Below are 14,129 nucleotides of genomic sequence, written 5' to 3'. Positions count from 1 at the left end.
CAACAAAAAAAATTGGCTTGGGGCAAGATCAGGTGACTAGGGAGGGTGAGGCAGAAGGGTCATTCTGTTTTTGGTCAAAAACTGCTGAACACTCAGCGTGGTGTGGGTGGGTGCGCTCGTAAGTCACCCATCATGCAATGGGCAAACGCGCTGAGTCTTCAAAATTAATTCACTGAAGCCTCTCACACCACCAGCTGGTGCACTGATCCAGACGGTGCCTAGAACACCTATCGGGAGGAGCCTGCACCACAAGGGCCAGTCCTCCAGAAGGTAATTCTGTTTTGGGGGGGTCTACCCCTGTAGGTTCTGGCACTCGGAGTGGGGCAGCCACCTGGGAGGGGCCTCTGAAAAGCTGACCAAGGGGGAGAAGTGCAAACCCTAACCTGTCAAATCCTGCAAGCAGATGCTGGCCTCGGCCGCAGCCAGGCTTCGGGCACCTCCATGTCCTGCGAGCCAGGCCTGGGGTGCGGCCCAGCCCGGCGGCAGCACGGACGAGGCCAGGAGGCAGGCGGAGAGCTAGCCTGATGTCAGTGGGAAGGAGAGCAAGGAGGGCACGCGCGGGAGGCTCACACAGCCCACGCTGCGCACCAGGCCCCTCAAGCTCGGAGTGATGGGGCATCTGCAGGCTGCCGGTTCCCTGGCAGCAGGTGGCGAAGACACGCCATTAAATGCCTTGACCACGACGCAGGCACGCGCTGCCCTGAGTAGAGGGTTTTCCTTTCTTTTCTTTCTTTGGTAAAATATACGTAACGTAAAATTTATCCTTTTAATCATGTGTAAGTGTACGATTCAGTGGCATTAAGGACCTTCACTATGTCGTGGAACCATCACTGACTGCTATTTATTTCTAAAAAAGTTTCATCTTCCCAAACCAAAACTCTGTGCCCACATTTGCATTCTTTTTTAAAAAAGATTTCATTTATTTTTTAGAGCGAGGGGGAGGGAGGGAGAAAGAGAGGGTGAGAAACATTGATCGGTTGCCTCTCGTCAGCACCCTGACTGGGAACTGCACGTACAACCCAGGCACTGCCCTGACTGAGAATCGAACCTGCGACCCTTCACTTTTTCTTAAGTAAGTCCCTTTGACATTTCATATAATAAGGGCTTGGTGATGATGAACTCCTTTGGCTTCACCTTGTCTGGGAAGCACTTGATCTGCCCTCCCATCTAAATGAGAGCCTTGCTGGACAGAGTCATCCTGGTTGTAGGTCCTTTTTCTCCATCACCTTGAATACTTCTTGACAGTTCCTCCTTGTCTACAAAGTGTCTTTTGAGAAATCAGCTGAGAGTCTTACAGGCACCCCTTTGTAGGCAACTCTCTGCTTTTCTCTTGCTGCCTTTAAGATTCTCTCTTTATCGTTCACCTTTGGCATTTTGATGATGATGTGTCTTGGTGTGGTCCCCTTGGGCCACCTTGTTTGGGGCTCTCTGTGCCTGGAAGACGGGGCTGTTCAGTAAGAACGTCCTTTCCGTGCACACAACGCCAGCTCCACGGAGACCGCGCTCTGTGCCACGGGTACCTGGCAATCACCCGAGACTATGCCGTAAGCGAGCGTCTGCCATCACACGCGAGCTGCCGCACACGTGGGTCTGCGTTTGCACGCTGTTTTTGCCGCCGCTCTATTCCACTGGCACCCACACAGCATTTCGGTATCTGTGCCTTTATAATACACCCGAGGGTCTGGAGGGAGCTAGCTGGTCTTCCTTGTTGCTCTTTAAACTCTTCCATGACTGGATGGGTTACTTTGCATCATAAACAGAGGGCGAGCTTGTCTAGTTACCAAGTTTCTGATATATGGGCGTACTTACAAGCACATTCTGTTTACACGTCAGTGAAAGGAGAAGTGGCGTCTTGACAGAGCAGAGATTTCAGATCATGTTTGTGTTTCTGACTTTCCTCCGCCTGGATCCTGCATGCATTTATTCCGCACTCACAGGCGCTGGGCCTCGTCCACTGCCTCTTCCCTCCACGCCGCCTGCATCTCTGCCCAGCTCAGCTGCCTCGTCCCCCTCTGGGCCCCAGCAGTGAGCTTCCTGCAGTCCACTCCCCTGGCTTCCCCAGCGGGCAGTCACCGCCTTCACACAGGACGCTTCTGCCATTGTGGGCAGCAGCAGGACAGCAGCTTCCCGTTCCTGAGTCCCACAGGCTGCTTTGGCTGTCACGCCGAGTGGCCGTGCTGCTGGCTCCTGGGGGGCGAGTGTCATTAGCCAGTGAAGGCCCAGTGGGGTTGCGTGTCCCGACTGCATCTCAGTGAGAGAATGTGGAGGCAGCAGGGAGGCACGGGAGGTCGGGAACTTGTCACAGCAGCAGGTTGCTGACGGAAGAGGGACTGCAGGCCTGGCTGGAACTGGGGTGTGGGAGGAGGGAGGAGTCAGCTGGGGACCCCCTGCTGAGAACCGGCGCTGCAAGCCTGGAGCTCAGGACAGTGCTGCACCCCCGTTCTGAAGCCTCCCACACTCAGGGTGCAGGGATAAGCTCTTCCCACCTGCTCTCACCTCACTCCTGGTGGCGCTCTGCACCTGAGGGCCTTGGGCCCCCCTCCCAGCGCAGGCCTCGCTTTCCCAGCAGGCTGCATCACAACCCAGCCAGCGGCACTGCATTCTTCTCCCTGACGTCGTGTGCTGCCCCCCTAAAACCTGCAGCACCCTGTGTCCCGAGGGACCGGACTCCTCAACGTGGTTCTGCCATCAAGCCCAGAAACCGGTGCCATGGGAGTTAGGGTTCGTGAGCGCAGCCTCTTACTTCTGGCCCCAGGCCCTGCAGACTTGGCAGCATTACGTCCCCCCAGAGTCACATTCCTCATCCTCACTGTGTCGCATCACACTGCTCCTCCACTCACCGTGCGGCATGATGGAGTGGCCTGTCTCAGTTTGCCGGCCATGGTGACTGAAGAGAACAGGAGGAAGGGGTGCACTTTCTCGAAGCCTCAGCTTAGGAGGGACGTGTCACTTTTGCTTACATTTTATGAGCCAGAGCAAGTCCCACGCCCAAGTCTGACAGCTACTGGATAGGGAAGTGCCACGTTCCCCGGAGGCGGTGGCCAGCAACGCGCCCTAACACAACTGCCCTAGAGAGAACTTCTCAGGAAGGCTCTCCCGAAAGTGCTGTGCAGCAGACAGACAGGTGCATTTTGCAGTTTTAAAACTTTTTCTGGTTTCAGTCTGAAAATGTTGAGTTGAATACACAGCTGTAAAGAGAGCATTTTTTTATCTGCATTTTTGTGAAACTTTTAGAAAACCACCTCATCAGGCAGATGCACAATGGTCACTGTAGAGAAAGCTGCCTCGTAGCCTCTCAGGCCCTGTGGGCAGCATGGGGTGTCCTCCACGTGCGCCTGAGGTATAGCCCTGGCCCCACCATGGATGGTGGGTGATCCCCGGGCTTTCACTGGTCAGAGCATAGCTTTACAGATGATTCCTAAGACATCTTTCAAGTCTCTATTTTTATATATATTCTACATATTCATAAAGGTTTGTCAAGGAAATTGCTATTCTTTGAAAATGTTACCAAATATTTCAGAATGTAACATAAATGGCCTTTTTGCTTTTCAAAGAATGAGGCATTTACATGAAATAAATATTTTTAAGAGTGTATTTGATCTTGCTTTTCCCCCCTTTACCATGTTATTCTAGTGCTCTGTTCAGAACACAAAGATCACTTCCACAGCAGCTATTGTCAATGAGTAACTCTGCTGGGGGGGATTAGAAGCACCCACCATGTGGGTGTTCTAAGCTTCTTACTTTTGAAGTTCTCCATAGACTTACAAGGTCTGTCCAAAAGGTATCCAACCATGTAATATGAAAAATAGAGACATTTATTGAAGAAGATACAAGATACAAGAAACACTGTACACAGGACAATGATGCCTCAACCCCCTTCCAAGAAGGCCCCTTGGGACCTCACACAGTTCTCCCAGTCGCCATCAGCTGCACTGTCGTATTTTCCTGAATCTCAATGATGGTCTGAAATCTCTTCCCTTTCAAAGGTAATTTTAGTTTTGGGAAAAGCCAGAAGTCACAGGGCGCCAAATCTGGGCTGTACGGTGGCTGAGTCACCTGGGTGATTTGATGTTTCACTTAAAAACTCTGCATGAGACATGGTGCATTGTCGTGATGAAGCTGCCAATCACCAGTTGCCCACAGCTGTGGCCTCTGAATCATCCAAAGTTTCCATGGGGAATGTTCAAGCTTAATGAAAAATTTGATGCAGATGCATTGCTCTACAATGCATTGCAACGACATCTACAGCTCCCACTGACTAGTACAGTGAAGTTGCCATTGTTCACACATGTGCATTTCAGTCCACTCTCTTTGGCTGCCAGGTTACATGAATGTCATGCAAACCGTTCTCATTCATTCAACAATGGCTGGACTTTTTATGGACAGACCTGATGTATAAGCTAATAAAATGCAGGAAAGATAATAGTCAGTGTAGACATGAACTTCTCAAGCTGGCTTTGAGTGAATAGCTGAAGACGAATCTGAAGAGAATTATTTTCTGTCTTGATACTTGAAACCTTTTTCAAAAATCTAGCATGCTTATTTGTGTGGGTCTCTTTCTGGTTTTTCTTCTCAGTCACTCTGGTCTCTGTGTCTGTCCATCTGCCAACACCACACTCTCATGATTCCTCCTTATTAAGCCTTAATATCCGGTAGTGGTTCCTTCCATTTTTTTTTTTTTTTTCTTTGTCAAGATCACTTTAGCTACTTTAGGCCTTTTCATATAAATTTCAGAGTAAGCTTGTCTCTTATAAAATCTGCTTGTTTCAACAGGGGTTGTATTAAACCTATGGATTATTTTAGGGAAAACTGACCCATTAATGACGTTGTGTCTTCCATTCCATGAGCACAGGGTGTCTTTATTTATTAGACCTTGGATGTCCTTCACTAGCACTTTGTAATTTCAGACACAGAGAGCCTGTATATATTTTGCTGACTGAGTACTTACTTCCTTATCTTTGGAGTGATTGTAAATGGTGTTGGTACTGCAGTTCTAATTCGTCTCTGCACATTCACTGTGAGTTTATAGAACTGAAATGGACTATTTTCGTGTCGATAGTGTGTCTTGTGACCTTGTTGAATTTATTCTAGGAGTTAAATTTTTTTTTTTTTTTTGTATATTATTTGGGACTTTCTATATAGACAATCCTGTCACCTGCAAACAAAGGCAGTTTTATTTCTTCCTTCTAATCTGTATACCATTTGTTTCTTTTTCTTGCCTTAGTCAATGGCGAGAACTTCAATATGCAATATTAATAAGTTGTTCCTAATCTTAGGGGGAAACCAGTCAGCCCTTCGCTATTAAATATACTGTCAACTGCAGGGGTTCTTTTAGATGTTCATTATCCAGTTGTGGTTGTTCCCCTCTCTTTCTAAATTCCTAAGAATTTTTATCATAAATGGTCGCCAAATTTTGTCAAATGCTTTGTCTGGGTCAACTGACATAATCACATTATTTTTATTCTTTAGCTTGATCATGTGGTAGGTTACATTGACTTTCAAACATGTCACCAGGCTTGCACAGCTGAACAAGTCCCACTTAGACATGTTGTGTAATTACTTTTAGACATTGTTGGATTTGGTTTGCTAATATTTTGTTGAGGGCTTTGCATCCAAGTTCTGAGTAATATGGGTCTGGAGTTGGGTTTATTTAATTTTACTCTCTTTGTCTGGTTTGGGTATCAGGGTAATATTGGCTTCACAGGATAAATTTAGATATTTCCTCATTTTTAACATGACCATTTAGTGCTATACATTTCCCTCTTGGCACTGCTTTGGCTGCATCCTTTGCCTCGTGCTTTGACAAAAATATTTTGCTGTAAAACTTGATTAGCAACAGCCAAAGTAGCTTTGGGCCCACTGAACAAAGGACATGCTTGCTGATCTACGCAAGCGCTCATCTTGAACTGCAGACAGCTCCTCTCACACACTCTGCAGGAGAATATCCACAGGGCACTACTCCATCCAAGCACCAAGGGGGTAGCAGAGCTCAAAATGAACCAAATAAGCAAAACACTCTGCCTAGGCAGGGACCATCTTTTAAGACTTTCCATACCTCTGGAGATGGGGAAGGAGTGTTATTAATGCAATACAGGCCTTCAGAATTCTGTACTATCTTATATCCTAACTGGTCAGGGAGTGAAACAGAAGGACATCTTCTGGGAGGAAGTACAGAAAAAGCTGAGGTGAGCAAAACACCCCAGAGTGCATTTTTATTCCAGGAATAACAAGAGAAAAAAGAGACAGAGATAAAGAATAGGTGGTGAATACAGGAAAAGATGCTGAACATCAGCAGCCATCAGGGAAATGCAAATCCAAACCACAGTGAGAAGCCACTTCACACCCACCAGTGTGGCTAGAATTAAAAAGACAGATAATGAAGTGTTGAGAGTCTGAATGAACACACGCACTGTTTGCGGAAGTGTAAAATGGTGTGGCTATTTTGGAAACTAGTTCGGCAGTTCCACAAAACAATCAAATACAGTTGCCACTGTACTGTACATTTTAAAATGGTTAAGATGGAAAAATTTTTAAATTGATTTTAGAAAGAGAGACAGAGGGAGGGAGAGAGAGAGACTGAGCCAGCGAGAAAGAGTTAGAGCAATCTGTTGTTCCACCGATTCCGACATTTATTGGTTGTCCCCTGCACGTGCCCTGAATTGAGACAAAAACCACATCCCTGACGCATTAGGACAATGCTCTGACCAATTGAGCTATCTGGCCTGGGCCAAAATTGTAATTTTTTTGTTATGCTATTTTACCACAGTAAAAAAATAAACACAGAATTACTATATGACCCAGCAATTCCACTCCTTGGTCTCTACCCACGACCCACGTGAAATGAACACCCATGTCCACACAGACACTTGCCCAGAAGTGTTCACAGCAGTGCCATTCAGAACAGCCAAAAGGAGGAAAGAACCCAAATACCCACAAACTGATGAGTGGAGAAACAAATGAAATACGGTTTGCTTTTGTACACTGCAATCCACAGAATACATTACTCCACATATTGGAACATTATTCCGCCATAAAAAGGAGTGAAGCACTGATATGTGGGACAACATGGTTGCCCCTTGGAAACATTATGTTCAGTGAGAGAGGCCAGACACCAAAAGCCACATATGGTGTGACTCCATTGATATGAAGTGTCCAGAGCGGACAAGTGCATAGAGACAGAGAGGAGAGTCATGGTTTCCATGGGGGAGGGAAGAAGAGGGAGTGATGGCTAGTGGGCATGGGTTTCCCTTTGGGGTGATGGAATGTTCTAGACTTAGACAGTGCTGATGGTTGCACAACTTTGTAAATGTACAAACCATCACTACATGAGCAGGGATGAGCCACATGGACATTCAGGGGAACTTCCCCAAGCCCTTGGGAAGAAAAGGCCTGGACCAGCCCAGTGGCTGGAGAGGGTGGGAGGCAGTGAGGGGCAGGGTGGCCAGCATCTGCACTTGACCAAGGGAGGTGGCCCTGTCCTCATAAGGCTCACGCACCTTCATAAAATACAGTGATGACATAGAGGGGAGTGTACAAGAGGGGCAGGGGTGGGGAACCCAGAGGAACAGCCCTTGGGGAGCTTCGTCTCTAGTGCCCCTCCTGCAGGGGGTCAGGGTGAGGAGACCAGGTGGGATGGGGGAGGTGTGGAGGTCCCGAAGAGGTAGCAGCACGAGGGAAGAGGCTGAGAAGGGAGGGGAGGGCGGTGGCTGCAGCTGCTGGAGGAAGGGACCCAACAGCTGGCCACCGCGGCCCTTCAGCTTCCTCACAGCCGAGCCTGACTTTGCTCCAGGCAGTGATGTGCCTGGCCTGGGTGAGAAACTGTGAGTGTGCCTTTGTTCTAGAGCATTCCCGTTACCAGCCTCTCTTGCAGCTATGCCAGCTGACACTGCGGCTCTGGAATGTGAGGTGCAGCAGTCAGTAGTCCACAGCGGGCTCTGACCACAGGGCGGATGTGGGAGGGGAGCCTGCACCCCCCCTCCCTCCTATTTCGGAGACAGGCAGCAGGCGTTTGCCAGCCAGGAGAAGCCAGCACCCTAACAATACTGACACAGAGAGAAAGATGGGCCTTGGGTGCAGGCTGCCTCTGGACTCTCTTAAGTCACAGTGGGGCACAACCGTCACGTACAACCCGAAGTGCCCTGCCCCACCTGGTGGGGACGGGGCGACAGGGTGACGGTCACCCTGGGCTCCATGCTGTTCACACTGCTAGTCACCTGGAGGAAACTCGTGACTTGCTCTTTTAGTTTTTCCAATGATTTTTATGACGCTCTTTAGCAGCAGACTTCTTTCTCAGCAGTGAGGCGCTCTCAGTTTTCATATTTAGGAAACTCTTGGCATCCTAGTTATCTACTCTTCGTTTCAAAGAGATTAACCTCTAGAGGAAAATATTATTTCTTTCTTATGAAAACAGCCTTGGAATAACTTCAGGCTTTTAAAATGTAGGCATTCCTGCAGATCTGATAATATTGTGAGCTCATATATCTTACCACTGAGAAGTCAGGGTAGAAAATACATCATCTCTTTCAGATTCCTGGAATAACTTCAAAAGTTCTGGGTCCCCAGATAAATGGGCAAGAATGCGCAACTCGATCTGTGAGAAGTCTGTGAGAAAAGGTTCGGCGTGAATTCAGACTCTGCCAACAATGTCCCTCATTGCTGCTACCCACGCCCCGGCCCCCTCCCCCAGCCAACCCCGTCTCAGCGTCGCCCCGCCCCTCTGCCAGGGTCCTGTGTCAGCAAGCCCAAGGGGCCCCTCAGCCTCCCAGGAGGCTGGCCACACCTCCAGGGCGGGCAGCATTCGTTTCTCTGTTTATTCTGAACATCAGAATGTCATAAAGGGCCTACTGTGTGCTGGGCTGTGTGCTTGGGTGTGTTGGCAAACAAAACAGGTGACAGTCCCTTTGCTCACGGGGGGGGGGGGGTGAGACGTGACATGGAGGAGGTGGTTCAGGCGGTGGGTGCAGGGAAACGCCGCGGTCATAGGTGGGCAGCGTGCGTGCGCCTCGTAAGGACAGCAACATCTGAGCAGAGGCACAGAGGAGGCCAAGGAGGGAGCGAGACGCTCTCTGGGGACGAGGCTTCCGTGCAGGGCCGCTGTGGAGGGCAGCAGGGTGGCGGCAGGGTGGCGGCAGGGCTGGCGGGAGGGCCAGGGTAGGGGCATGTGCGATCTAGAGACGGTGAAGGGAGGGCCCTGGGAGCAGGCCTGCTCTTCTCCCCCGCGCATGAGGGCCCGCTGCCCCACGCACACATCTGCCTCAGGGCTTCAGGAGCGAGTTTGGTAAGTACCTTTCAATGATCAGATTTCTAAGTATCGTAACAGTATGGAGCGCAACAAGGGAGCTCCAGGGTCACACAGTGCCCTGCATGGTGTGCCCATACCTGCTGACAGGAAGCTGCGACCTTCGGCGGAGACGAACATGGTCCTCGGGGCGATGGTGAGGGTGTCCTCTTCCGTACCTGAAATGGGAGCGCGGGGCGCTGCGTGAGGGTGGCTATGAGCTCGTCTGTAGCCACCCCTCACATGAAGTGATTTGGACACCGCCGTGAAGAGAAAGGAGCCTGCGTGCCAGGCGTCCCGAGCACTTGCGCAGAAACGCAGCCGGCGGCGTGACAGTGAAGCCGTGTAAGGGCAGGCCCCCTTTTGCCAGCGTTCCCAGTGATTTTCAGGCTTGAGTAAGAGCCAGCTCTGCAGTTGCTCTTCCACTGCTGGGAGCCTGCAGGGGGAGAGGCGGCAGAGGGAGCTGCTTTCTCTGTGGGGTCATCGCCTACTCTAACGTGCGGCCTGCTGTGGGGCCGCCACGTCACTCCACTCCGGCTGTGCCTTATTCTTCAATGTCCCTCTCACTCGTGCTGCACAAACACACAGCGGAATTCTGGGAAGCGCTAGAAAAGCAAGCTCCACCACTTGTAGGTTTTTAAGGAATGTTACCGAAGACTTTAGCAAAGCAGAAGAAATGCCTTACCTTTATAATTCTGTGGTTTAGTGATCTGAATTGGGTGCTTGGAGATCCCTTGGATATTCTGTTAATAATAAGAGAACAGCTTTAGCTAAAAGATTTACTTTTAAGTTAACCTGTATACTTAAGGGTATTTGAAATGTGTTGCATTTTATTGCACATTAACACAGCCAGTACTGAGGTACTGTGCACACTGTGTCAATACTTAAATACGACAATCCAACACCAACATAATTTCGGTGGGTACGCCGCGAAGTATGCTCAGCCAGTGCGAGGGCGCGTCTCTGGGGCTGTAGCCTGTGACCTGTCATAGTCACACACAGTCTTTCCTTTAGCAGCAGCCTAATGTAGGAGCTTAGGGAACTTGAAAATTCCTCCATAATGTGCTAAATGCAGACTTTGGTGAGATCTGCATTTTTACTTTCCTTTAACAACGTACTTGAAGGTGAAACTTCCGGGCTCCCCACGCTGACCACCCCTCCTCTGGTGCTCTTGGCACGTGGTCGCAGCCTCGGTGTTGGTACTCGCGGCCTGCCCTGTGGCTGATGGCAAACGTGGCCCTATCCCTGAAAACCCTTGGGGACTGTGTCAAGTGCCATCACAACTTGGGGCGACAGCAACAGGTCACAGCCATGCACCGAACGGCTGGCCTCTGCCTGTGTCCACCATTCAAACCCCGGGACTGTCGGCGACGTGAGGCTCATGATCCCCGGCGGCACCTCGAGCAATGACGCCCTGCGCTGCCTGGGAGCAGGACTCCGGGACTCCTGGTGCATGGCTGGGTCTCGACCCCCTGGTCTTGGTCACACGCGCTCCAGTGCAAGCTGCTAAACATCTTGGGTGACCCGCTTCACGGCCCCAGCATCCTGGGAGGTGGGAGGCAGGGCTGTCGCCCTCACTCTTTAAGGTGAGGATGCCAAGCCTGCAGGTATGAAGCTGGGGCTCTCAGGTTTTCTGTGCATCAGACTCACATAAGCTTCTAAAAATACTACACATTCACGCGATGAGCGCATCACAGAACAGAGATGAAAGGCAAAGAGAGCCAGTGAGGTTGAAGATGGATCAGCAGGAAGCATCCAGTGTAAAGGAGAGAAGAAAATTCCGGGGGGAATGAGTAGAGCTTCAGGGAGCCGTGGGACAGTATCCAGAGAGCAACGTCATTGCGTTGAGCCCCTGAAGGAGAAAAGCGACATTTGTGCAGAAAACAATACTTAAAGAAATAATGGCTCAGAATTTCCCTAATGTAGTGAAAGACGTGTATTTCAGATTCAAGAAGCCGAATAAACAGGATAAATTAAAAGAAAATCAGGCCTGGAAACATCATCATCAAACTGCTAAAAACCAAAGATTAAAACGCAATCTTGAAAGCAAATGGCACAGTCCGTGCAGCGGGCTGCGATGGGAGTGACGGCCGCACAGCGACGGGGAGCGGCTGGCTGGGAGGAGAGAGCCGTCAGCTCAGAGCTTTCTCTTTAAAAAAAAAAAAAAATTATTTAGTTATTTGTCTGTTTATTTATCTGTTTTTAGAGAGAGGGGAAAGGAGAAAGAGAGGGAGGGAAACATCACTGTGCGGTTGCCTCTCATGCGCCCCCAACTGGGGACCTGACGTGCAACCTCGTCATGTGCCCTGACTGGGAATCGAACCAGCGACACTTGGACACAGCAGCCAGGTCAGAGCTTTCTCTTCACGAAGTACACGCTCGCTCCAGGACAGAAGGCCGCAGGGATGCCACGGCTGGGGAACATGCCGAGCTGTCCCCGGCGGACCTGCTCTGAGAGGAGGGCTCATTTAAGTGCTCGAGGCTACGGGGGGCGGGGGGGGGGTGTCGCCAAGGTGAACTCAGAACTTCAGGAATGAAGAAGGAACAAAAACAGTCAACATTGGAGCAAACATAATATGCTTAGATTTTCAAATTCATTGAAATATTTGTAACTGTTAAAAGCAAGAGTTGTTACACTTTCTGGGGATGTTCACAACGTATGTAGATATAATGTATTGATATATGTCAAATACATTAAAATTGATATATATACTATAATTACTATAGCAATCACTAAAGATATTATACAGAGATTTAGCCAAAAATCTAATATATAAATTAAAATGAAATTCTAAAAATTATTCAGTCATTCAAAGGAAGGCAGGAGAGAGGCAACAGAGGAACAAAAAACAGACCGGCCAGATGAAAAGATGAAGTGGCAGCCCCAGACCCAAGCCTATCGATGATTACATTAAATTTAAATCCGTTAAACACATAAATTGAAAGGCAGACGTGGTTGGGTTGCACAAATACAAGACCCAACTGTCTGCTGTCGGAAGGAAATCCACTTGAAATACGTTCAGAGATGAAAAGTGAGCGGGTGAGAAGGCCACGGAGACACTGACGGAAGGCACCCGGAGCTGCAGTGTTAGCACAAGACAAAGCAGGCCTCAGGGGAGGGAACCCCCGCGTGCGACGAGAACGTTATGTGGTGATACGGAGGTAAATTTACAAAGAGGATGTAACGATTCTGCATGTGCCAACATCTAACCACAGAGCTTAAGGCCACACAAAGGAAGAGCAGACAGAGCGGGAACACAAGACGGACAAACCCGCGGTGCCATGTGGAGACTGAAGCGCGGCTGCCAGGACGCCACGGAACGTGGAGCTGAAACCAGCGGGGACGACGGGAATCCAAACAGCGTGACACGAGAGGCAGGCTGACCTCACTGCCACGCACAGCACGCGACACCCAGTCAGAGAGAACAGGGACACTGCTCAGGACGGGCCTCCCCACGGGCACCGGGCAAGCGTTCAGAGAGTGTTCTCTGACCACGATGGAACTAAACTACACATCAGTACCAGAAAGATATCTAGAAAATTCCCAAATATTTAGACGCTAAACAATACACTTCCTAAGCCAGGAGTCAAAGTAAAATTCTCACAGGAACTTAGAAAACGTATTGACTTGAATACAAGAGGAATCACAGTATTGAAGTGTATGGGACGTAGAAGCAGCACTTGGAAAAGAAGAACATTCTCGGATCAGTAATCTAAGCTTCTACCTTGGGAAACTTAAAAATAAAAAGAAGACCATTAATTCCAATGCAAATAACAGAGAAGTAATAAATAGTTAAAATTAATGAAACTGAAAACCGAGACGCAACAGAGGTAAACCCAGACACCCAGAACCAGTTCCTGTAGAAGACCGATGGGATGGGCTCGCCTCTGCCCGAGCTGCTCCAGGACAAACAGGTGGGAGGGCGCTGCCGGCCTTCTGCTCGGCCCGCCTGGGCCTGGGCTTCACCTTGGCCCACTGTCAGTCACCTCAGCTCGGCCAAGGTTCGCAGCAGGTGGCAGTACCGGGGTGGCAGCCCTGTCCCTATTGGTGTGGAATGAAACTGAGTGGCAGTGACCATCACAAGGGTCACCGCTGGCCTCAGCACTGGCCCCCTGGCCCTGACCTGCACGTGGACACGCAGCAGCAGCACCTGCCCAGGCCTCACGGGGTGCCAGCTGTCGGGGGCTGGGACAACGAACTGACTGCGCTGCCGCCAGACGCAGGTTCCCGAGGGCCGGCCGGGCCTGGTGTCACCCGTCCTCAGCATCTGTGTCCCTTCCTGGCACAGGAGCAATAAACAAGTAGCTGAATGAATGAAATGAAAAAGGAAAAATTTTCATAATAACCCAGAAAAGACACATTATTTTATCATTTCATGGACGGGAAAACTGAGGTTTCCAGATTGTTTGGTAACTTGCTGGAGTCACACTGCTAGTGCCTGGGCTGGGATTCGAACCCCGGTCTGCCTGGAGCCAGGGCTCTGCTGCCTCTGGAGTGCGGGCAGATAGCGCCAGGTGCTTCTCGGAATCGTTTTTCTTAAGAACACGAGGGAAAACCGCACGAGTAAAAACCATGGCAGCAAACCATAGGAAGGACAAGTGGTGCAGAGAAAGGGGCACGGGCCATGCGGACATTCCCACAGGGCGGTCGCCGCCGCACTTGCTGCTCTGAGCCCCAGGGGCAGCGTGCGCCCTGGCCCCGGTGCTGCAGGGGTCCTGGGAGTGGCTCCGGCGGCCTCGGCACGCACCGGGTCACCTCTCTGGGGTGCCCCGCTCCCTCACCCCCATAATGCTTTCGTTTGGTGGTTACGTCCTCCATCGGCGCCCCGACCCTGACTCTGTGCCCCCCACA

General features: G+C 50.2%; 1 protein-coding gene across 1 annotated transcript in view; it reads right to left on the bottom strand.

The window, feature by feature from the left end:
* The window catches only part of POLN (DNA polymerase nu), an 86,808-nt gene that overhangs the window by 22,255 nt on the left and 50,424 nt on the right, over positions 1-14,129 (bottom strand). Inside the window, exons 15-17 of the mRNA XM_090267165.1 lie at positions 9,963-10,020; positions 9,379-9,456; positions 8,487-8,601 (exon numbers count right to left, since the gene is read on the bottom strand). Coding sequence (XP_090123291.1) covers positions 8,487-8,601; positions 9,379-9,456; positions 9,963-10,020 — 251 coding nt within the window. The remainder of the gene's footprint in view (positions 1-8,486; positions 8,602-9,378; positions 9,457-9,962; positions 10,021-14,129) is intronic.

Source organism: Furipterus horrens, unplaced genomic scaffold (genome assembly GCF_987537825.1).
Source record: "Furipterus horrens unplaced genomic scaffold, mFurHor1.1.pri manual_scaffold_2, whole genome shotgun sequence".
Classification (NCBI taxonomy): Eukaryota; Metazoa; Chordata; class Mammalia; order Chiroptera; family Furipteridae; genus Furipterus; species Furipterus horrens.
The sequence above is the reverse complement of the archived record's forward strand: the minus strand, read 5'-3'. Positions and strand labels throughout refer to the sequence as shown.